This window comes from Kogia breviceps, chromosome 1 (genome assembly GCF_026419965.1).
Source record: "Kogia breviceps isolate mKogBre1 chromosome 1, mKogBre1 haplotype 1, whole genome shotgun sequence".
In the NCBI taxonomy this organism is placed as follows: domain Eukaryota; kingdom Metazoa; phylum Chordata; class Mammalia; order Artiodactyla; family Physeteridae; genus Kogia; species Kogia breviceps.
The window spans coordinates 177175183-177199825 of record NC_081310.1 but is presented as its reverse complement, the minus strand read 5'-3'; the positions used below and the strand labels follow the sequence as shown (position 1 = coordinate 177199825).

Sequence of the window (24643 nt, the reverse complement as noted above, 5' to 3'; positions counted from 1 at the left end):
GAAATGGAGAAATAACTCCCAGGTTTTGATTGGGGTGGACCTAAGAGCAATAAGGCCAAAGAGAAAAGATGAAAGCCCAACTTGGGACGCGATGAGTTTGAGACGCCGGAGTACCACTCATGGATGCAGGAACCGAGAGGCTATTTCGGCCCCCTCCCTCGGCCCTGAAGAGGTGCTGGGAGAAGGCACGCAAGGTAAGAGCAGGAGGTGGGTTCCCCTCCCTCTCGGGTTTTTCAGCAGCAGCTGCAGGAAAGGCGTGGGGGACCACGAGACAAAGAGCGCGCGGGACTGCCTTGGTCCGAGCGGCCCCTTTAAGAAGCGCGCCCCCAGCTTCTAGCCCGCCTTGTATGCAAATTTGGCGGCGAGGCGGGAGCGCGCAGCTGATAGCGGGGGACTGGGCTGCGGCGGTTAGTCCTCTCCCGGCCGCCGTCGCCTCCGACATATTGCCCGCTGGAGCTGCGGCGGCGAAGCGGAGAGCGCCGGGGGGAGGAGATGGGTGAGCGGCGCGGGTCCAGCTCGGCCCGGGAACGGGCGGGCTCGGGGTTTAGGACGGCCAAGCTGCTAATTGCTCCCCCACGCGGACAGGATCCCAGCGAGGGGAGGGGGAGGGGATGTGGGCGTAGAGGGACCCCGCCCCCTCCTGTCGTTTTGCGGGTGGGGCTTCTGTTGTGGGGGCGGGACACCGGAGCGGTGGGAGGGGCTTCCAAATACAGAGGCTCCCTGGGGTCTTTGGTGAGGACCCACTCTTCTGGGCTAGAGTGGGCCGAGGCTTAGCGGCGGGCGTGGCCTTAGTGCTATGGGCGGAGCTCCTGAGCTGTAGGACCCGGTGCAGGGGCAAACTTTCTGGGCAGTAGGGGCTTTGTACTGGCGAGGTGGGCCGGGAAAGAGACCTTCCAGAAGAAGTGAGCCCACTCTGGAGCCGGGCTTCTGGGCAGAAAGAGCTTTTATTGGCTTGTAGGCGGGTTTTATGAGCTGACAATTGTGTGTAGGCGGGGCTTCTGGGCTGAGGGGCTTTATGTGGGTGCAGAGCTTCTAAACAGAGGAGAGTGGGTGTGGGCAGAGCATCTGGACCGAGGGTGCCTGTGTGGGGTTTTCTAAGCCAGGTACAGTAGTGCATGAACAGAGCTTTGAGGCTGGGGGCTGTAACTTTGACTGGGACTGGGGTGGTGTCTTGGAGCTTTGTGCAGGACTTTTGTGCAGGGTGGTGCTTGGGAGCTTGGGCTAGACTGCTAAGCCTAGAAAAAGAGGTTGCAGGTCCAAGTTTTGGGTTCACAACCGCACCATTCTCCCTTGACACTGTGCTCAGGCCCTGGGTCCTGACTGTGAGAGTCCAGGATGCCCACTGAGCTGGATCTTGGGTCCTGGAGAAAAAACTTCAAGGGTGCCCATAATTGTAAGCCTACAGGGAGTTGTAGTATCTGAAAGGAGCAGTGTACACCAGCGCTAAGAGTGCAGGACCCAGACCCCCAGACTACCTGTGACACAATGTAAACTGAGTTTACCAATCTGTGGAACCTTTCTGGATTCATTCCCTCATCAACAGTTATTGAGCACTTACTTCATGCTGGGCACTGTGGTGGTAGGAGGAAGGGATACAACAGTGAAAAGGACAGATCAGGATAGTGACCTCACTGACCTTCCATTCCAGTGGGAAAGATAGACAGTAAATATGTTAACAAATGAATAAGATGAAGAGTGAATTGTGAAAAAAAATAGAAATGAGATAGAGAGTTATGGGGGCAGATACTTACAAAATGGCAGGGAATGGCTCTCCAGAGAGCACAGCAAGTGCAGAAGGTAGCAATAAGCTTGGTTTGCTCAAAGAGAGAAAGGCCAGCCTGGCTGAAGCATGGGGGCCAGGCAGGGAATGGTAGGAGATAAGTTGGAAGAGGTGGGCAGGGGCCAGATCATGGGTCTCTGTAACTGAGTGACAAAATGAGACAGCAAGTAACTGGCAGCCAGTATCATTGCTGTTATCTTTGATATATGCCCTCTGGCTTGAGGATCTACCTTATGTCGAGCCCTGCAGGAGGACGAAGAGGTCCCAACAGGACATCCTACTGTCGAAATCCACTCTGTGAGCCAGGATCCTCTGGGGGCTCAGGTGGGGGCCACACTTCCAGCGCATCAGTCACCAGTGTCCGTTCCCGCACCAGGTAAACTATTTTCTGTCTCTTGTGCCTCACTGTGGGCTCTCAGAAGCAATCTGGAAAAAGCTCTCCCTGACTGGGCTCTACGGTGTGATACCCTAGATGCCAGATGGGGGCTTAAAGGGTGGGGAGCAGCAGAAAAGTCTCAGAGGGTGGTCAGTGGGACAGATGCAGTGGGACATAGTGTAATAAACCCGAAGGCCTGGATTTCAGTTACAGTTCTGCTTCTGATTTGCTGGTGGCTTGGACAAGTTGTCTCCCCTCTCTGGGCCTCCTTTTCTTCATCTGTAAAATGGACCTAATAATTCTTTCCTTCCTGGGGAATGTTGGAAAGACTGAATCAGCTTCTGAATAGGAAAAGGCTCTGTCAGCTCCTTTGTCTGACAGGCAGGATTAGGAGGACTCCATCCTTGCCTTGAGCTGCTTTTCTGTTCCTGCTCCGCAATCCTGTGCCCCAGAAGCGCTTCTTGGTAGGGTTCTCAGGCCAGCTCCTGATGTTGTTCCCTCCCACCCCCAGGAGCAGTTCTGGGACAGGCCTCTCCAGCCCCCCACTGGCCACCCAGACGGTCGTGCCCCTGCAGCACTGCAAGATCCCTGAGCTGCCAGTCCAGACCAGCATTCTGTTTGAGTTGCAGCTCTTCTTCTGCCAGCTCATAGCCCTCTTCGTCCACTACATCAACATCTACAAGACAGTGTGGTGGTATCCGCCCTCCCACCCGCCCTCCCACACCTCCCTGGTACGTGCCCAGCTAGGACCCACTGTGTGTGTGTGTGTGTGTGTGTGCGTGCGTGTGTGTGTGTGTGTGTGTGTGTGTGTGAGAGTGACATGATGTTTGGTTTTAGTTTAGCATAGCTTACGCAGAACCCTGTGTGTTTGGCCTCATGCTGGGCATGAGAGGTATAAAAAGAACAGGAAACTGATGATTCCTGAACGCTCACCCCTAGTGTGCTCAGCACCACACTACTCAGTGTAATGGTAGCAGAGATGAATCTGACTCAGATTTTGTCTAAAGGAGCACAGAGTCTTAAGTCCTGTGGGGGAGGTGAGTCACAGGCATACATGGCTATTTCAAGGAGAGGAAAGAGCTCTGTGCAGAAGGAGAGGTGCAGGGGCAGGGGCATGGGTGATCAGAGCAAGAGGGCTCATACACCACTCTCTTGTCTCCAGGGACTGTCCCACTTTCCTCCTCTGGGTCCTGTTCTACTCCTCTAGGTATTTTCCTGGTCTGACTCAGCTGGAGGCCTATGAAGGTCAGAGAGTGGGGACAGTCCTGATGGAAAAGGACTGGGCAGGGGGAGGTGGGTATGCGAAAAGCCCGTACATGGGCAGGGGGCCCACGTGACCCCCAGCCTCTGCCCCCTGACAGAATTTCCACCTGATCGACTTCAACTTGCTGATGGTGACCACCATTGTTCTGGGCCGCCGCTTCATTGGGTCCATCGTGAAGGAGGTGATTGGGTCCCAGAGGCTGGCCGGGGAAGTCTGGGACTCCCCTTTACCCATGGGGGTACCAAGGAGGTGTGCCCAGCCCTTCAACCCTGAGGCATTTCCTTGGGGCTCCCTTTGAACTTGGTTGAAGAGTGTTACATCCCATCGGCTCTTGGAGTTTCCTGGGTGTCGAGGGAAAGGATTCACCTTGCCAGGTTCTGCCCAGCCTGCTGCCCCACATTTCCCCGGGCGGGATCACGGGCCATGCTGGGTGGGATTTGGGCACAGCCCCCATGACCTCCATCCAAGGCCCCATCCCGTCCTATCTCGCCCTGACCCAGGCTTCTCAGAGGGGGAAGGTCTCCCTCTTTCGCTCCATCATGCTGTTCCTCACCCGCTTCACCGTTCTCACGGCAACAGGCTGGAGTCTGTGCCGCTCCCTCATCCACCTCTTCAGGACCTACTCCTTCCTGAACCTCCTGTTCCTCTGCTATCCGTGAGTACCCCTCACTCCCCCTCACTGCCCAGCACCTGTTCCTGACCTCTGCCGTGAGTGTGGCTGGGCACCGGGCCCCCGTACCCAGTAGACTCACAGGCAGGCAGCAACAGTACCCTCTCACATTGTCTGACAGTATCATCCTGAGATCAGGACGATTAGCTTTCTTTTGCAGGAGCAGAAACTGAGACAGCAGGCATAATTTCCCCAAGGTGCCGTCAAGGGGGAGGTCAGAAGGGGACTCAGATCTGAGTGTATATCCCACAGCTCCTGAGGGGGTATGCACGGGCTTCGTCTTCCTCTCTCTTCCTTTCCTCTCTCTCTGGGTCTTTCTCTTTCTCTGTCTCTCTGTATATCTTAGTGTTTATGTAGTCTCTCGGTGCCTCCCCCAGGTCTGTATGCTTGCAAGCACCTGGGTGCGTGCATGTTTCTGTGTGGATGTCTGTGCATGAAGCGTATGTGTGTGTGTGTGTGTGTGTGTGTGTGTGTGTGTGTATCTTCACATGCATATCTGTATGTCTGTCTGTGTGTCTTGCTTTGCTCACTCACTTCCTCCATCTTGCCAGAACCCAGATTGTTGAGGATGGAAAGATAGTGTCTGGGAGGAGCACAGGCCTGCCCCTTTCTGGACTAGAATTGGGGAGAGCTTTGGCAAGATGTCCACTCTGGCTCTTTCTGGGGCAGGCTGCTGGCTGCCTGGGCACTAACAGTCATTTCCCAACCCCTGGGCTTTCTGAGTCATGAACTTCCTCAGGCTGGGTCACCTCTGTTCCCTGGGAAGCTTCAGAGCTGGACACTCGTCTCTCCCCTGTGTGATCAAAAGGTCACTGTCATGGTAGGAGCCCAATCACACTTGCTTTAGTTATAACTAGTTTTTAACTATAAGAGTGATACATGTGTCATGTAACAATATTAAACTTTACAGAAGCTTTTAACATAGAAAATGGAAGTCCCACATAATCTCAGTCCTCCAGAAAACCATTATCTTGCAGCATGTCCTTCTAAATTTTTTCTGTGCAAGTACCCACACATATACATTTTTTAAAAACAGAAATAGGGTTAATCTCCATGTATGATAATGTATAATTTATTACATGTTCACATAGTCATATAACTTGGATATTTTCCTATGGCAGTATATATGGGTCTGCCTCAGTTGTTTAAATGGCCTCATAGTATTCCATTGAATATACTTTTCACAATTTGTTTTGTTTATCTTCCATTGGTGGACTTTTGAGTTGTTTCTAGCTTTTCCCTATTGGAAACAATGAGGCAGGGAACATTCTTTTGCATACATCTTTGCACACTTGTCCAATATTTCTGTACAACAGATTCCCAGAAGTAGAATTCTTACACCAAAAGGTATGTTTTACATTTTTGATAGATATTAACAAATGGCCCTCCGAGATTGTACTGATTAGAAATGTCAACAGTTGCCTTAATTTGACACTTTCTGGTTACTACTCAGACATCACCCAGTGTTCATATTTTGCTTTATTTTATATTATTTAATCTCTAAATTTTTATTAATATAAGACAAGTATATCATAAAAAAATCAAATTCAATAGTGCTAAAAAACTTGATGATGGGAATTCTCTGGTGGTCCAATGGTTAGGACTCCGTGCTTTTACTGCTGAGGGTGTGGGTTCGATCCCTAGTCAGGGATCTAAGATCCCACAAGGTGTGGTATGGCCAAAAGAAAAAAAAAAAAAAGCTTATGATGAGGAAAAGCCTTTAACCCCACCCTCCAGATTTTTAGTCCCACTTTTCAAAAGCAACCTCTTTTACTGTTTCTGGTTTTAAGTGTTCTCTGAGTTACCTCTGTAATTCTAATGTCCTTATGCTTTTGTTTATTTCTTTACACATTTATTTATTGATTTTATAATTGGGTAATAGGTTCACATCATTAAAACTGAAAAACAGATAAAAGAATGTAGAATGAAAAATTCTTCCCTTGACTCCTGTCTCCCAGCTACCCAGTTTCCCTTCCACTCTTAGAAGGAAGGGAACCTAACCACCACAAGAGGTAACCACCATGTTTCTGGTTTCTTGTATATCCTGGAAATGAATGTTCTGTGCATATACAAGCATACCACACACACACACACACACACGCACACACGCACACGTACATTGATTCCCTGCATTGACAGATGAAGATTTACTTTACCTTCCATCCATACTGTTCCTAGTCTTTGATAATTGTTATTATTTTTAGTTTTCTGTTGGGCCTCTTTTTCTGTTGGGCCTATGTTTTTTATTCCATCAACAATAGTCAGTGTCTTAATCCCTTTTATGTAAGAACATAATATTAGGAGTCCTGTCCATCAGCTTTTCCTCCCCTCTTCCTCCTATCACTTCCTGGCAGTTGTACTCTTATATTGTCATGCTTGACATTCACATTCTCCTATATAGCCACATTTAACTCTTCCATTCTTTGTCTAAGGCTGATTCTAAAAATTAAAAGCCAATAAGTGACCTTGATATTATGAGTATGAAAATATTATTCACTGCAGGACCGAGTAGTGTGCATAGATGATATTCCTTCTCTATATTTACTGAATTATAATCTTGGGCCTCTTATAAAAAGAATGTTCCTAGTGTCAAGGTCAAATGTTTCTCTTTTCTTATATTCTATCAGTTGCTTAAAACCATGCCACATTTTAGTTTGCTTCATATTTAGATAGTAACTTTCTTATATAGCTTTTTATTTTTCTTGGAGTTTCTAATTGCCTTTCTTTTTTCTTGTTGACAAAAGAATGATGGGCCTTCAACATATCCTCAAGTTTATCCAGCCTGTCAATCATACTACCTGTTGCCTGGAGTCCATTTCCCCCCCGCCCCCCAGAGACATCCCTTCTGGAGCCCTCCATCCTCCTGCTCCAGTCTGGAGTGGTTGCTCTTTAATCCTGCTATACAGCTCTCAGCCTAGGACTTCCTTTCACTGCCCTCCTGGGTTGGATCCACTGTTTCTTGGATCCCATGTCTTCCTCTTTCTTGGTTTTCTCCCTTATTTTGCTGGAGTGCTTTATGAGGTAATTTTCTTAACAAGGGGTATGTGGGAGGTATATACAGTGTTAGTCCTTGCATGTCTGAAAATGTCTTTATTCTGCCCTCATACTTGATTGATGGTTTGGCCAAATGTCGATTTCTAAGTTCAAATTCATATTCTCCCAGAATTTTGAAGATGTTGCTCTGTTGTCTCTAGCATCCAATGTTTCTAATGAGAAGTCTGATGCTAGTTTGATTCCAGTTACTTTGTAGATGACTTGTTTTTTCCTTTCTGAAAGCTTTTGGGAGTATTCTGTTTATCTTTTGATTATTTGAAATTTCACAAGAATGTGTCTGATATGGAACTTTTGTCATGCATCTTATCAGTACTCTAGGACTTTTTTAACCTGGAGATTTGTGTATTTCTTCAGGTCAGGGAAATTTTCTTCTATTATTTCTTTGATAATATCTTCCCTTCCATTTTTTCTGTTCTCTCTGGGACTTCTCTGCATCAGATGGTAGACCTCATAGATTGGTCATCTGCTTCTCTTATATTTCCCTCATACTTTTCATCTTTCTCCCTTTCTTCCTCTCCCTCCATCCCTCCCTCCCTTCCTCCTCTCTTTCTCTCTCTCTCTGACTCTGCCTCTCTCTTTCTCTATCTTTTTCTCTCTTTTTACTTTGTCTTTAGGGGGATTTTCTCAACTTCATCTTCCAGCTTTTTTATTGAGATTTTTTTTAGCAATCATATTTTTCATCTCTAAGTCCTCTTTCTTGATTTCTGATTGTTCTTTTCTCATAGCATTCTGTTCCTGTTTTAAAAACCTCTTATGTTCCCTCAATTTTGTCTTTCCACCAGGTCAATTTTTCTGTTTCATGCTGCTAGTTTTCTAAGTGTAGTTAGTTTCTTTGGTTATCTGTTTACATTTAAGAGTGGAGGACTGAGTGGCTTGGAATGCATTTTCTCTCCCTCTGCCATTGTATACGTGAATGGGAGGTTTGACTGGGAATTCTAAGTATGTGGGCAGGGCACACTGACTGGTAGACTTTGCTTTAGGAAGAGTGAGTGAGGTGCTAATTGTCAGGCTGTGGGCACCCATAGACCAGAAAGGGGAGGAGGGTATTACTCTAGGGTGCCCCCATTAGAGATCTCAGTTCTCCTCAGTTTATTCAGTTTCTTTAGAGAAGAATCTTTCAGGGCAGACTGTGTCAAGTTTGTAGGAGAATAAAGGGAGTGACTCGTGAATGAATACAGATCTGTGTTTAATCCCATTTGTTCAGCCCTGCTTCTCACTTCTACCCTCTATCGAATGTGCCCACCTCAAGCCAGTCTCTCTTGGGTCACTCTGGGCAGATAAGCTCCTACCCCCATTGTAACCCTCTCATGGCACATTCTAGACCTACGCTATCCAGTTTAGTAACTTCTAGCTGCCTATTGTTATTAAACATTTGAAATAGTCTAGTTTTAACTGAAATGTGCTGTTAGTGTAAAACGTACACTGGATTCTGAAGACTTAGTACAAAAAAAGAAAGTAAAATATTCATAAATAATGATTATATATTGAAACGATAATATTGTGCTTATACTGGGTTAAGTAAAATAGTGTATTAAAATTAATTTCTTCTTTTTTTACTAGATTATTAGAAAATATCATTATTATTAGATAATAATAATACTACTATTATTATTAGATATATTATCTAATATTAATATCTAATATTATATATATTATATATATTATTATTAGATAATAATAATATTATTATTATTATTAGAAAATAATACTAGAAAATTTTAAATTACATGTGTGACTCTCATATTTCTATTGGAGAGTGCTGCTCTAGATGATGACCTCATCTGTCAACATGTTTCTATCTGCTATCTAAATTTGTCAGAATCACTTATGTACTGATAACCCCCACTCCCATTCTCTTTGCTGATAAGGATTTATTTTCTACTTTTATTTATTTACTTTCTACGTTGATACTGTCACATCTAGGATGGAGAGGATGAAAGAGGATCTGCCATCTTGCATGTGAAGTTGTTTCTAACTTGTGACCTGTCAGAGCAGCTACTTGCTGTTACCAAATAATTTAATTGTATCGGCAGTCCTTCTTAGTGGCAAAGCCAAGAAGATTCTTAAGTACTTGTCCTTAAGGTTGAGTCTGAAGCCCTTGTATGTTCATATAGGTGCCCCACGCCCTCATTCCCACCGAGTGCCCTGAAGAGTGTTTTGGGAATCCCATTTCAGTGTTCTTTTCTGTCCCACAGAGTCATTGACGTCTTTCTTTTCTAAACAAAATTGTATTGATCTTCTGCTTTAAGCCAGACACCATGCTGGTCATTGTTGCAAAGTTTAAAAGAGAGTATTTATAAAAACACTAGCATAATGCCTGACTGAGCATAGGGAATCAGTACAAGCTAGGTAACTTAAGGCAAGTTAAGGAAACTGAGGCTCTTAGAGACTATATAACTTGCCCTAAATCACAGCATTGGTAAGTGGCAGAGCTGGGATTTTAATCCTAGCCTATTTGACCCCAAAGGTTATGCTCTTGACCAGAATTCTCTAAGTGATCTTACTTGAACCTTACCCTAGGAGAAGTGGAAGCATTCCCATTTTATAGGCCAGAAAGCAAAAACCCAAAAAGACTAATTATATGAGTGCCCAAGAACACTCATATATCCCTTCCTGGAAGTTCAGAATAAAGAAAGAGAACATTACTATAGATAAGAAAATGTGGCATTCTCACTGCTCTGGCTTCTGGCAGCAGCCCAGGGACCCTTCTGGAGCTATGTCTGGGGAAATTGAGAGGCCCTAAGCTAAAACAAGGAATGCCTGTCAGGAGCACCTATCATGACATTCCATGTACTGTGCTTGGCACTTACCCACTTTAATGATCTACTCTTCTGGGCTCTGGGTCTGTCTAGTTTTCTCCTTAAATGATATCAGCCACACACTCCATCTCTTAACTAATTAGCTCCAGCCCTGACCTAGGGGTACTCCTCAGGGGAAGTGGTTTGTACTGTTCAAGGGCCCATTTCAGTGCCTGGCACATAATAGACACACAATAAATATTGTTCCTGAACTGTCCTCCTCTGCAAGCTAAAGAGCTCCCCCATGTGCACCCATGACAATGTCTACCTCTCCTTTGTGGTACCATGTATATTTTCAGTTACTGAATTACTTGTAGTATTTGCTGAGTATCTGTCTTGATCACCGGTACCAGACAGTTCTGGATTTGAATCCCAGCTCTATTACTTCCTTACTAGTTGTGTGACCTTTCGGAATCCACCCCACCTGTCTGAGTCAAAGCTTCCTCAGCTGAAAAGGGCACAAACTAACAGTACCTAACACAGAGTTAGGAGAAACAAAAGAAGAGAATGCATGTAAAGCACTTAGTACAGTATCTGGAGCACAGTTTGTGCCCAGTGAATGTAGACTGTTATGATTACTGCTGGGCAGCAATAGTCTGTGAGGGCGGGGACTCATGTCTTGCTTCCTACTGTATACCTGCCGCCCAGCACAATGCTTGGCACGCACAGTGCTGATACATGGGTTGAATGACTGATCATTGGCTGGGAGGCTGTATGGCTAGAGGGACCGGTAGAGTCTCCCCTCTGAACAGCCAGGAGAGCTAAAGCCCAGGAGGAAAGAAGATTCCCTTGGTGGTTAAGATTTGGGATCCTGGCCCTTAGGCAGGCCTGCCCTCACCACTGTCTTCCCCAGCAGGTTTGGGATGTACATTCCGTTCCTGCAGCTGAACTGTGACCTCCGTAAGACAAACCTCTTCAGCCACATGGCCTCCATGGGTCCCCGGGAGGCGGTCAGTGGCCTGGCACGGAGCCGGGACTACCTGCTGACACTGCGGGAGACGTGGAAGCAGCACACGCGGCAGCTGTATGGTCCGGACGCCATGCCCACCCACGCCTGCTGCCTGTCGCCCAGCCTCATCCGCAGTGAGGTGGAGTTCCTCAAGATGGACTTCAACTGGCGCATGAAGGAGGTGCTGGTCAGCTCCATGCTGAGCGCCTATTACGTGGCCTTTGTGCCTGTTTGGTTCGTGAAGGTGCGTAGCTTGACCCAGGGAGGGAAGGGGCCTCACCCTGCTGCCTGCCCCCCAGGAGCCCTCTTGCTCGCATAAATAACTCTGCTGCTCTTGATGAGATTCCCATATGTGCTCTTGAGGGCCAGAGTGACTATTGCCTTCATTTTAGAGTGGAAAAAACAAGGCTCGCTGAATGGACGTGGCCCACACGAGGTCACCCGGCCAGCGAGGGGGGCGTGGCATTGTTGTTTGTAATACTTGGTAACGGAAGGCGGTGACTTGGTGTTTCAGTGTGGCGGTTTTGGCACTGGCACGTCACAATGTCCTGCTTTGTCATTAAGTTCTAAAGGCAGGACTCATCCAGATCTGAGTGACTCCAAAGGCCTGTGCTCTCTCTCTGGCTTGTATGGCCATGTGGGAAGGTACCTCCCCAGCTGGCTTGACACATTTCTCTGAGGATGGGCTCCACTGAATGATTGGGGGTTGACAGGACTTCATGTCTTTTGGGCACCTACAACCTGCTAGAGTTTTGATGAGTATTATAATCCTCCTCAGGCCTCTCAGAGGTGGTTACTATTATCCTCATTTAACAGATGAGGAAGCTAGCCCAAAGGAAGTGAAATGACTTGCCCAAGGTCACATAGTGACTAAGCAGCAGAGCCAAGATTTGAACTCATTTCTGTTGAACCCCAGAGCCTGTTCTCTGGTTCAGAGTGGGAACAATTTTTCTTTGTAGAAAACTGAGTAGTGGGCATAGGGTTTAAGCCCGTGATTAAGCCACCTTTGTTAAGTGTTCAGTCCTTCGTCTCGGGCCACCCCGAGGTCTCTGTAGGACTGTCTTGATCTCCGAGACAGATGGAATCAGTGATGGGGGAGGGAGTGAGGCCATTATGGGTGTCCAAGGTCTCACCCACCTCCCGCTGCCCCCAGAACACACATTACTATGACAAGCGCTGGTCCTGCGAGCTCTTCCTGCTGGTGTCCATCAGCACCTCCGTGATCCTCATGCAGCACCTGCTGCCTGCCAGCTACTGCGACCTGCTGCATAAGGCCGCTGCCCACCTGGGCTGCTGGCAGAAGGTGGACCCAGCACTGTGCTCCAATGTACTGCAGCACCCGTGAGTCTGCCCTTCTCTGCTCGACCCCAGCCCACCCTGGTCAGTGTCTGGAGTCACTCACCTCCCTGCTCATCAACTCATTCATTCAATCAGCAGATAGTTATTGAGCATGTTTTGTATCCTAGGCCTTGTGGCCAGAGTGGGATATGGCAGGGCCCAGGAAGGACATGTCTCCTGTCCTTGGGTAACTTGCAGTGTCTTGAAGATGGGAGGAAGGCAGGTGGTAAATTCATAGACTCATTGGCTTTCTCATTCACTGACTTAGGTACTTGCTCATTGGCTGATTTGCTCATGCATTCACTCATTGCTTCCCTCCTTCCACTCACGCATCCATCCAATCATTGGCTAATCTGCTCTTTCAGAAAGCCTTTACTTCTACCTAAGCTGTCCCAGGCCTGGTGCTGTGTATTTGACAAAGGAGCTTGGACTTTGACCTATAGGCAGAGGGGAGCTATGGAGGGTTTTGAACAGTGGAGGGACCCATTCCAAGGTGTGCCTTAGAAACATCAGTCTGGTAACAGGGTATGGTGCTGTGTTAGTTGATGACATACCCTGGCCAGGGAAGGAAAGCCACAGGGAGGAAATGGCCAAGATGAGACCCCTTGAGGAGTTACAGTCCGGTGCAGGTGATAGCCATGTACACAAAGAGTTAGGATGAGTGGGGTGAAAAAGGCCCAGCTGCAAGGTGGCATTGCACTCAGAGCAGAGGCAGAAGTCACCCTGCTCAGGAGCCCTGAGGGGCTGGGCTGTCCTCCGCTCAGCCTGACCCATCCTTCCTGGTGCCTAGCATTTCTACAGGCCTTCATCACTGTCTTTTTACCCCGGTTATGCTAATTTTCCTGCCTGTATTCCTCCATTAGACTGGAAGCTCCTCAAGGCTGGGACCATCTCTGAATCACATCTGAGTCTTGGGCCCAGCACAAGGCCCAGCCGAGAAGAGGCCCCTAGGACAGGTTTGTAGAGGTAGGCCCACAGAGATGCAAAGGGAGGCCGCAGAGGCCAAGCCTCCTGATGTTGGCCCTCCATGCCAGTCAGGGTCCCTCTCAGACTCTGTCAGGGTGGTCCAGAGAGGGGATGGATGTTGCCAAATGGGCTGAAGTGGGGCTTGGCTTAGCCTAAGGCTCTGAGGGGAGTGGGGAGCAGAAAGATAGTACATGGCTGCATATGAGGATAAACCTGGCCACGGCTCACCATGGTCCGCAGGTAAGATCCAGGCTCCTTCACTTGGCTTCCCATGATGAACTGACTCCTGCCAGCCTTTCTGCTCCATCTCTTCCCATGCCCCAACTCATACTCTGCTCTAGCTACACCCAACCTCTTCGGATCATCCAATTCTGTATGTTCTTCTTTTTTTTTCGTTGCTCACACGGGCTTTCTCTAGTTGTGGCTAGCAGGGGCTACTCTTTGTTGCGGTGTGCAGGCTTCCCATTGGCAGTGGTTTCTCTTGTTGCAGAGCATGGGCTCTAAGCGCGCAGGCTCAGTAGTTGTGTTGCATGGACTCAGTAGTTGTGGCGCACGGGCTTAGCTGCTCCATGGCATGTGGGATCTTCCCGGCCCAGGGATCGAACCCCTGTCCCCTGCATTGACAGGCGGATTCTTAACCACTGCGCCACCAGGGACGTCCCTGTATGTACTTTTGTATCCAGGCTTTTGCCTATGATGCATGTTTTGCATGGAGGGACCTTTCCAACTTTCTTTTCCTGTTTAATTACTCTTCATCCTTTAGCATTTTGCGTCCTCCAGGAACACTTTCCTGACCACCCAGGATAGGTTCAGCGTCCCTGCCCTGCCTGTGCTCCCCCTCTGCTGTGTTTGCTTAGTTACTTGCCTGTCATTCCAAGACTAAAGCTCCTGGAAGTCAGGGTCCTTGTCTGTCTAGCATTTGGCCATCTCCTCACTCCTGGCAAAATGCCTGGCTTGTGATAGGTCCAACAGCAAATTTTTTGTGTTTTTTGTATGTGAGCTTTTTTTAAGGTAGAATTTCCATACAGTGAAATTCACAGATCTTGAAGTGTACAATTCTTTGCATTTTGATAAAGACATACACACCCATGTAACCCTTCCCCCATCAAGATACCGAACATTTCCAGCCCCTCAGAAAATTTCTTTATGGCCCTTCCCAATGACCCCCTCCCCCTGGCAACCATCTTTTCATTTCATTTCACCATAGGTTAGTTTTGCCTATTCTACAGCTTCATGTAAATTAAATCATACAGTAGACATTCTTCTTGGGTCCAGCTCCTTTCATTCAGCATATTGTTTGTGAGGTTCATCCATGTTGTTACATATGACATGGTAACTGTTTTTTAAATGAAGGAATCAACAGGACAGGAGCATCAGGTTGAGCTTCTTGTGGACAGTTATTCTCAGTCCTCTGGCCCAGGACCCTTAGATTTCCTGGGAGATCTCAAAGAACAATGGAAGAAAATTCACTGGTCCCACAACCTTATTCACATGCTCTCTGGGGCGTCTCTGTGCCAGGCCTGTGGCATGCTCCGAGGTCACAGAAATGAACTGGACATCATCCCTTCCCCTTCAGCACTCCCAGACTAGTGAGGGATACAGGGAAGTAAATAAGCGACAACACATTGGGGAAAGTGGACCAGTAGCAGGAGATTCAGGGAGCATTTAAAAGATGCTGAACTCGGGCTTCCCTGGTAGAGCAGTGGTTGAGAATACACCTGCTGATGCAGGGGACACGGGTTCGTGCCCCGGTCCGGGAAGATCCCACATGCCGCAGAGCACCTGGGCCCATGAGCCGTGGCCACTGAGCCTGCGCGTCCGGAGCCTGTGCTCCGCAACGGGAGAGGCCACAACAGTGAGAGGCCTGCGTACCACAAAAAAAAAAAAAAAAAAAAAAAAAAGCTGAACTCTGTGGGATAAGGCATCTGGAGGAGCAGTCCAGCTGGAGCGAGCACCGTATGAAGAGACAGGAGCAGTCAGATGTGCTGGAGGAACTAGAGGCAGTTCTGGGTGGCTTGAGCAGGTGCTGTGTGGTGGGGGTCATGGAAGGCCACACTGGGTCTCGGAGGCCATAACATATCGTTGGGGACTTGACTCCAGGGGCACCGAAAAGCCTTCAAAGGGTTTTGAGGAGAGACTAGTCAGGGTCAGCTTGGTGTTTTACAAAGACCACTCTGGCAGCTGTGTGGTGGACTGCTGAGAGGCTAGAGGTGAGACTGATGGGAGGCTAGATGAAGAAAATGACCCCAGGGAGGGAAAAGGGTTTTCTTGAAATCCCTCAGAGACATGAATGTCAGCCCTAAACCTTCCGACTCCCAGTGCAGTGAATTTCTTACAATTCTTACCCATTTTACAGAAAAGGCAACTAAGACCCAGAAAACGAAAGTCACTGTGTCTAAGTGATAGAAATGGGAGTAGAGCCCTGGTGGTTACCCCATGGCCAGTCTTCTCACATCCCCTTGTGTGGGTGAGCTGGGGATAAGGGGGTTCTGTCGGGCTGTGCCTCCAGGTGGACTGAAGAATGCATGTGGCCACAGGGCGTGCTGGTGAAGCACAGCAAGAACGTCTACAAAGCCGTGGGCCACTACAACGTGGCCATCCCCTCCGACGTCTCCCACTTCCGGTTCCACGTGAGTCTCCTCCCCTGGGAAGGAGGGGTGGGGCCTGATCTAGAGGGCAGGAGGATCAGCTGGGCAGGAAGGTGATGTCATAGCAAGAGGCGGCTATTTTCAATATTTCCCAAATCCAAAAGAAGACAATGCACATGTGCAGCCCAAGGACAGCCATACAAATGATCCCTTCATAACTGTAGCTCACTTGGTACCAGATCTTTGAAAACATTGGGTAGAGGTAGAAGAGATGATACAACAAAAGGAGGGGTTCTTGGTGGTGAAAATAATTACACTCATCATTCCTTATTGTGTGCTAGGCACTGTGGTAAACACTTCCCATGCACCCTCCCATTCAGTCTTCACCAGAACCTTGTGTATGAAAGAAATACCAGGGCTGTCCTGGTTTTCAGGTACTGAAATCAGCTTAGAGAGTTTAACTTGTTCCAAGGGTGCCTTACTGGGAAACTTGGGAACTAATGGTAATGGCTCATGGACTCAGTACTACGGAAAGGGCTGCTCAAAATCATCTGGGCTGGTGGTCTCCATTTTATTTACTTATTTTACTGTCAAAATCCTTTTTTCCAACTCAGTCACACTAAAGTTCAGTATATAGGACCTCATGGTGCTGCTCTGTTTGAATGGGTTGGAACTCCCCTCACTTCCTGCTTACCACTGTGGTAGCCCCTAAAAGACCTCCTGGAACCTGGGGCTCTGAGGAACACAGTTTGAGAAATCATTGATCTGGGCTAACCTCTTCTTTTCCCAGTAGAGAAACCTAAGGTTCAGACAGGGAAGGGACTTGCCCAAGGTCCTACAGCCTGTCAGGTGCAGAGCTGAGCCTGGCGTGCTGGTCTCTCGGACTCCTGTTTCCTGGCACTTCTCCTGCCATCCTATAATCAGCTCTGGAGGTTTAGGTACCTTGGCCCCTGCAGAATCAAGATCCCTGGACATCGATCATTCTTTTAAACTGACGAGAAAAATTTTCTTAGTCTCTACACACTCTACCTTGCCCTGTAGACACCAGGTAAGAGTGATGTGTCTCCTTGTCCCCTGGAAGCTTCCAGCCTAGCGGGGGATGCTACACATGAAATAGTAAATGACTCAGGCTGTAGAGTCTATAATAACTTTCCATGCCTCTGTCATAAGATTCTACTTTGTTCAGGCTTGATAGTACCCAGGAAGTCACATATAATAAGGTGTTGGTTTTCGACCAGCAAAAGTTTGAAACAACAAGCAGGATCTCTGAAGAAAAGCTTCTGGGAGGAGGTGGAAGTTGATCCGGATCTTTTTTTTTTTTTTTTTTTTTTGATCCGGATCTTAAACAGCTTCTATGGGAAGCAGTAGTCTTGACAGAAGGAACACCACAAACAAAGGCAGAGAGATGGCAAGGTCCACGCCCAACCCTACGAAGTCTTCCTCCCCACCCAAGTCTGCATGGGGCCCAAGAGCTTGACCCCTTCACTGGCCTACCCAGAACCCCCTTCCAAGAGGCAGGTTTCTGGAGCCCACTTTCCAGTCCATGCCTACTCTTTCCTGGGCAGTTCTTTTTCAGCAAACCCCTGCGGATCCTCAACATCCTTTTGCTGCTGGAGGGCGCTGTCATCGTCTACCAGTTGTACTCCTTAATGTCCTCTGATAAGTGGCACCAGACCATCTCACTGGCACTCATCCTCTTCAGCAACTACTACGCCTTCTTCAAGCTGCTGCGAGACCGCCTGGTATTGGGCAAGGCCTACTCGTACTCGGTCAACCCCCAGAGGGACCTAGACCACCGGTTCTCCTGAGCCCCAGGGCAACCCAGGGACAGCATCCAGATTTCAGCCAGGGGCTCCCTGGGAAGCGGCTGTTGGGGAGGGATGGGTGAGGGGCAAAAAAAACAAAAACAGACAAAAAAAAAAATCCACCAGAGCTTTGTATTTTTGTTACATACTGTTTCTTTCTTTGATAATTGATGTGATTATGAGGAGAAAAAAAAAGTCCTATTTTTATACTCCCAATAAGCCTGTGTCCTGTATTTCTTTCTCCTTTTCTTGCCTGTCAGGCAGAGAGCAGAGGTGTGGGATTCTTGGCCAGGACACCCCATGTGTGGCTTCTGGGGCCCCTGTGAGCTCTGCCTTCTCCAGTGGAGAAAAGATGAGACACCCGAGGTCACCGTAGCATGGTAGCTGCTGCTGGCTGAATGATCGCTGTGTGCCAGAGGCTGCTCTACGTGTATTACAGGCCTTGTCTTAATCCAGTTTTTATGACAACCCTAGGAGGTAGGTGCTGTCACTCTTATAGATGAAAACAGGAGCTCAGGGAGCTATCTATAATGACTTGCCCAAGGTAACACAGCTAGGAAGTGGTAGCGCTGGGTCCCAAAACCCTCTGAAAGATAACACTACTATCCCAGCAGAACGTGATGTAGTAATTCCCAGCACTCAGTCACTGAGACCCTGCTCTGTGTCAGATGCCGTGGTAGATGGTGAAGGTGCCAAGACACAGAAACAAGTCACTACACTGGGAGGGGTATAACAGTTACAAGGTACAGAATAGCACAGGGGAGAGAACATTTAATGCTCTGTGGACTTCTTGGAGGAGGGGATAGTCTGAGTTGTATTGGCCACTTTCTAGGTGGACAAGAGGGGTTAAAGGCGCTTCAAGCCAAGCAGTAGCATTCTGGGGTATTTGGGGAAGGTAAGCAGAAAGTGGTTCCTAGAGCAAGAAAGATAAGGAAAGTTGGGGGGAGGTGGGCTGGATCTGGAAAGGTCTGCAGGGACTGGATCAGGGAGGACCCATGGCTCTAGGCTAGAGAGGGTATGTGAGCAAGGCCAAGGGCTTGAATGGAAACAAAGCCTCCTGGAAGGCCACCTGGCTCCTGTGGAGCATAGGATGGAGGGCTCAGGGGCTGGCAGGAGAGGACACACGGTCATAGCCATTCATCTAGTCTGCCCGTGTCCCCTGAGCCCTTGTTTGGCTACAAGTTATGCAGATGCTCCAATGGTGGTGTACAGGAGGCAGACACTGCAGCTAATGTTTGTGGTACCTCTGCTGAGGCAGGCATTGTGCCAGGCACTGGGACAGAAACAAAGATGAGGAAGATACTGTCCCTTCATAGACAACCAGGAGAGAGAGACACCTTGTGAACAACTTAGATTGCCAAGTGCTGAGGAAAATGTGTGTCCAGGGCACCGGGGAGCAGAGAGGACAGATAGTCTGACTCTGGAAAGACAGGCTTTTTCAAGAAGGTGAAAATTGTATTCGATCTTGAAAGTGAGTAGTTCACCTCATAGTCAAGGGGGAAGGGAGGGCATTGCATTCCAAGCAGAGGAAAGAGCATATGCAAAGGCACGAAAGAAGATAGGAGCATATCTGGGGGAATGTGGTTCCCCAAATATGGATGGAGCCTGGGTTGCCTGGTAGGGAGTAGCCCAAGAAGCCAGTAAGGACCAGCCTAACTGTCAGATTGAAATGTTTGGGCATTACCTAAGGTAGGAAATCACTAAGCGGAGGACATGATAAGGTCTCTGCTTTTAAAGAGATAATGGGTGCAAGTGGGAGAACCTGGAGGCACACCAGTGAGGAGGCAGGTAAAATAGACCAACAGAGAATGAAGAGGTCTGACCTTCAGCAGTGGCAGTAGGAAGAGAAAGATAACACTCCCTTTCCTGACCCTGAGTCCTAGAATTGGCTTTTTGAGTTGTTTCCCTCAGTGGGCCAGGTACACAACTAGAGGTAGCAATTTGTTATGACAAATTGCTATGACCAGGGCTTCCAAAAGATAGCTCCCTTTTGGGACCAGTGACTTGAAGACATAGCCTTCCTCTGTGTGTTGAGGTGAGGGACAGAAGGACCGGCATCCTATTATGCAAAAAGGGAAGTCTAATGTGTACCAGCCATAAGTTCCATGATTCAAAACACACACGACGGGACTTCCCTGGTGGTCCAGTAGTTAAGAATCCATCTTCCAATGCAAAGGATGTGGGTTCGATCCCTGGTCGGGGAACTAGATCTCACATGCTAAGAAGTCCACATGCCCCAACTAAAAATCCCGCATGCCGCAATTAAGGACTTGGCACAGCCAAAATAAATAAATATTTTTAAAAAAAGACGCATGAACCTCAGAGCCTCAATTTCCTCATCTCTAAAAAGGGAGATCATATCCCTTTTTTTGTGTAACTCACAGATCTGTTCATTCGTTTGTTTATTCATTCAACAATTATTCATGGTAATAATTCATGGTAATTATTACAATAATTCATGGTAATTATTCACAATTACCATGTGCCAGATGCTGTGCTAGGTGCTGGAGATCAGTGATGAACACTGTAGAACTGACTTGTGCCCTCAGAGAGCTTGCATTAAGGATAAATGAAATAGCTCTGTCAACTATAAAGCACTGCACCGGTCTCATTATTTTTCTATTTTTTATCTCCCAATAAGATTGTAATCGGGTTTACTCTAGACTTCTTCATTTCCTTATCGCTATATCCTTGAGCAAGTCACTTCACTTTTCCAGATGACTCCTTATGCATATCCAGCTCAGGGTTTATGGTTGGTTTTAACTACAAAAGGAAGGAATACCTTTCCGGAAGAAAAAGTTTCTAGGGGAGGAGACCTCACTACAAAAAGGAAATAGCAGAAAAAGCTGAGAAATCCTAAGCACACTTAACTTTCTTTAGTAGGTATCCCTCCCAGTTTTTCTCCACCCACTCCTTTCATATTCGATCCTTATTCCCCGCCTTTAGTAGCTGCGGTCTCTTTAAATACGGTCGTCGCTGTAAACTAGGCGGTGGGGCCGAAAGCGCGTTTCTTCCCGGGATTGAATGTTAAGTTGTTTGTCCGTTTCGGGCTGCCGTCCTGCAGATCCGCCATATTGTCTACTGAAGCTGCCGCCGAAGCTGCCGCCGCTGCCGCCGCTGCCGCCGCCAAGTAGGAGCGAGCGGAGCCGCGATGGGTGAGTAACGAAACCAGGCAATTGAGGGCTCGGGCTGAGGCAGTCTCGGGGCTTGGAGTCTGGTGAGAGCCTGTTTGCAGTCTGCAGAGGATGTCTGAATCTCCTCCAAATAGGTTTGAGGGGGGAAGCCAGGCCGGGAGCGCCGCTCAGGCCAGTTTGGGGCCAGGTTAGGGCCCAAGCGGGGAACAGTCTTTGGGGGCTGGTTCCGGGAACACCTTGCCACTCCTGGAGCCCCCACGTGGTGGCCCTAGGCCGGACCCCACGCGTTCCCGGAGGTTAGAAAGGGGCTGACCCTCCGGTCTGGGCCGGGCTCCTGGTGGCAGGCCCGGGGGCCGGGCTCCCGGTGGCAGGCCCGGGAGGCGTTTAAGGCAGCCCTCTCCAGGCGTGTGTCTGACCGACGCGCCTGTTAACTGGATTCACTGGTTCCCCTGAACTCAGGGAAATCCTCCCTACGTCGCAGAGAGCTCTCTGGCGAAGGGACGCCAGGCGAGCCAGCTCCAGGCCTGTAACCAGGGGCAGCCATGCCCAAGGCAGCCTGGGCCGCTGAAGGCCGGGAGAACTTCCCGAGGCGAGGCGGAAATGGGGTGGTTCGGTTGGGTTCAGAGTTAACAGCCTTCTTAGTGGTAGAAAACCAGTGCCAAGATCTCGTAGTCATGTATAGGTCGGGGGCTTTAGGTTTCTGGGCCTGGCCCTGGTTAGGAGAAAAGGAGCGACCTGTTGCTCTTTCTAAAGGGACTCCAGGTAGCAAGGCCTGTGCTCAGAGAGAATACGATGGCGAAGTCTTTGGGTTTAGGGACAGAACCATCAGTGGTACTTCTCCAGGAATGAGAACTATTAAATTTGCTAAGCTCTTTCTGTGTGCAGGCGTTGCTCTGATTGCTTTATATGTCACGTTTTATTTAATATGCACAACCTATTTATTGAGATAGATACTGCTGTTATCCCTATTTTACAGACAAGGAAACTGAGGCCTAGGGAGGTAAAGTAACTTACCCAAGGTCACACAGTCAGTGGCTTAAACCAGGTTGATCGCTCCAGAGCCCTAGTTTATAGCTGTTGTTCTTTATGGCCTGGCCCTCAAGTGATTGGGCTGGAAAATGGGGAAAGAAAGCTTTTAATCCTAGGCAGAGTTGTAAAGGTGTTTTGTATATTTGCTAGTGGGCCCACTTTGAAATCTTTAATCTGAAAGAAACTGGAAAACTCCAAAGTGAATTGCTAACCCCAACTATTGTGGGTGTGCTGGGGGTGGGGATTGAGATTCTGGGATTGCGTTTTGTAAGAAACCTGATCCTGAGGAAACATAAATTACTCCCTTGAGCTGCACGGCAATGACTTTAGAATCAGATCTGGTATTATAATTATAATCCTGTCTGCTACTTCCTAGCTCTCATCCAAAGAAGTCACTTAAATGTCAGATGCAGTGATGCATATGGAAAACATCCAGCACAGTCCACGATAAATGTTATTTTCCTTCCTTTCTGAGCCTTCCTTTCCTCATGTCTAGAAAGAGGGGAGGGGGCAGGGTTATCGAGGTGTTTGAGAATTAAATAAGATACCACAGTGTTTGGAGACTAGTAAGGGCTCTATAAATATTAGAAAAGATTCTTTTCCACCTTCAATAATGTTTTCAGTAATGTTTGTTCCTTTCCTTTAAGCACTCTGGTTTCCAGAATCCTCCATTAAGACTGATAGGCCTGTCTTTGTAGTTGCAACTTTATGTATCAATGAAAAATGTTAGGGGCTTTTATGTTATAGATTTTGTATTGGCCTTCAGTTTCAGGAACACTGCTGCCTCAAAGGGAAGGGGCTAATATTTAGTTTATTAAGCCCAGTGAAATAAATTTGACAGCGATTTACTCAGTTTTTACAGATGGGGAAACTACCTCAGAGAATATAACACAGTTAGTTACAGCAAAGCCAGAAGTGAGATTCTTACCCATTTTGCTGCACATAAACCTCTAAGAAGACTTCAGGTGTGATTAAATTTAGTCCTTTTCTGGTAAACTTCGAAATGAAAGTTCTTCAATAGAGCAACAGAACCTGACCAGGGTCCTGAAGGGGAGTTTTAGTCTAGAGTCAGGCAGCCTCCCCTCTTCTCTGCAACTCCATTTCAGGTACCTCCCCGACACCCCCATCCCACCTTGCACCTTGTCTCTCTGAACACCAGGCCATTGGGGTTTTTGTTTTGTGGGGTTTTTGTGTGTGGGTTGGTTATTTTTATTTTTTTCTCTGATCCTTATACTATGGGGTGAAATGTATCCTTACATTTAATCCTAATATCAAATCCGAGATAATTTGGGTTATCCCCATTTATAAATGAGTAAACAGGTTTTGAGAAGATTAGGTGATTAAGTCCAAGGCTAGTGATCTAGGCCCTGGGGCTGGGGACACTAACATGGCCTGCGTCACACCTCTGTGAATCTAGAACCTGCTGTGTTTCACTGCCTCTCAAGAGTACACTCCTCGAGCTCTGGCCTATATCCTATGCTATTTCTCCTGTGCCAAACTTCACTAGCCTTAACAGACCTTTGCAGTGATTTCATTGCTCTTAGGAACCCTGTGGGGGTGAGGCTTGCAGCTCTGGAAGTTACTTTTTCTAACCCTCCCTAGCAGAGACCACAGCCTCTCAAGACTAAGTCTTGGCAGACACCGGTTGTTTTTATCACTGTTCCTGCCATCCTGCTAACCAGGAATCTGGCAGCACCTTCCCAACCCCAGGGGGTAGGTCTTGATTGATATAAACTAAACCAATCATTGTAATTCTATCTCCCTAGGCAGTGATTGATTTAGGTATGGGCATGTGATGCAGATTTTGGCTAATGAATGTGAAGGGAAGCCTGGAGGACTTCTGAAAAAGCGTTCCTTATTTGCCAAGTTTTATTCTGTTGTTTTTTGCCAGTTTATATTTTAACCCAGGTATCACCAAAGTGTGAGAGCTTAAAAAAAAGAGAGATAGGAAAGCTATAATAATAGCGAACACTTACATAGAACTTGCTATGTGCTAGGCAGTAAGTACTGTAATACTAATTCGTTTATTTTTCAGATTCTCACATTCTAGTTGAGAAAACTGAAGCACAGAGAGGTTCAGTAACTTAAGCAAGGTCAAAGCTAGTAAATAGAGGAAATACTCAGGTAGTATGGTTCTAACCAAAATATGGGCTCTTAAGGGCTGTGTTCTGCCTCTGGAAAGGAAAGATCCCTTTTCTGACTCTGAAATTGCCATTAGCAATGCTGGGATCATGAGGCAGAATTTATAAATAAGAGCAGGCAGTTCTCAGGGTGAGGGTCGAGAAGACGGAAAGAATCTGATTTCTTCATTATGTTTTTGGAACTGTCCTGTCACTGGGCTCTAGGATACTAAAAGCTGCTTCTGGTTTGCTGCAAGTAACAAAACCTTTCTGATAATGCCTCCAGGTCAGGAAGTAATTTAGCCCATTTCTTAGTTTCCCTCCAGCCTTGCCCACCCACCCCACAGTTCATAACAGCAACTTAGAGAGCTACTAAACTGTGTCCTACAAGCATCAAACTGACTTCTCCTTCCTGGTGTACCTTTCCTACATTTTTGTTAATGGTGGGACCATTGGCCCAGACACTAGGGCATAAGATAGAAATCTTACCTATCTTTGGTTCCTTACTCTTTTCTTCCCTTCCTATATTGGCAGTTGTTGGATACTGTGATCCTGTTACTGATGTCTTCCCTAAATTGTTTTGTGTATGATTTTCTCACAGCATAGTCCCACAAAGATTTAATTCTGTGGTCTTTAAACTTGCTAAGTCTCAGGCTCCTTGATGTGAAAATATGATAATACTATTAATGTTGTTAGTGAGGTGTCAGTGAAGTACTAGATGTTAGAAAATATTGTAAATTGTAAAGGTGTTGTTATTTCAGGAGCCTTCTAA

The 24643-nt window shown here is 47.5% G+C and overlaps 2 protein-coding genes across 15 annotated transcripts in view; both read left to right on the top strand.

Moving 5' to 3' along the window:
* Positions 1-340: 340 nt before the first annotated feature.
* TMEM39B (transmembrane protein 39B) lies at positions 341-17807 on the top strand. 11 transcript variants are annotated; one of them, XM_067012573.1, is made up of 10 exons: positions 372-496; positions 2030-2156; positions 2668-2887; positions 3319-3401; positions 3518-3601; positions 3921-4075; positions 10799-11135; positions 12045-12232; positions 15705-15825; positions 17349-17807. In XM_067012573.1, the coding sequence occupies exons 4-10, from the start codon at positions 3396-3398 to the stop codon at positions 17589-17591; spliced, it is 1134 nt and encodes a 377-aa protein (XP_066868674.1). In that variant the 5' UTR covers positions 372-496; positions 2030-2156; positions 2668-2887; positions 3319-3395; the 3' UTR covers positions 17592-17807. The 11 variants fall into 11 exon arrangements, with proteins under 11 accessions (XP_058934205.1, XP_066868686.1, XP_066868674.1 ...); XM_067012569.1 differs by having other exon boundaries at positions 375-496; positions 17133-17807; XM_067012591.1 differs by having other exon boundaries at positions 383-496; positions 3518-3794.
* A 2790-nt stretch (positions 17808-20597) lies between these two features.
* Positions 20598-24643, top strand: part of KPNA6 (karyopherin subunit alpha 6) — a 51237-nt gene continuing 47191 nt past the window's right edge. The window contains exon 1 of one of the 4 annotated variants that reach the window (XM_059078216.2): positions 20598-20743. In XM_059078216.2, the coding sequence (XP_058934199.1) occupies positions 20613-20743 (131 nt within the window). In that variant the 5' untranslated portion in view covers positions 20598-20612. The remainder of the gene's footprint in view (positions 20744-24643) is intronic. The other 3 variants (XM_059078218.2, XM_067012526.1, XM_067012537.1) reach the window with 3 other exon arrangements.

Coding starts and splice junctions, on each gene's coding strand:
- TMEM39B (XM_059078220.2), top strand. CDS start 1,987: ATGCCCTCTGGCTTGAGGATCTACCTTATGTCGAGCCCTGCAGGAGGA. Junction 4,076..10,798: donor CTCCTGTTCCTCTGCTATCC/GTGAGTACCCCT, acceptor CTTCCCCAGCAG/GTTTGGGATGTACATTCCGT. Junction 12,233..15,704: donor TCCAATGTACTGCAGCACCC/GTGAGTCTGCCC, acceptor CTGTGCCTCCAG/GTGGACTGAAGAATGCATGT.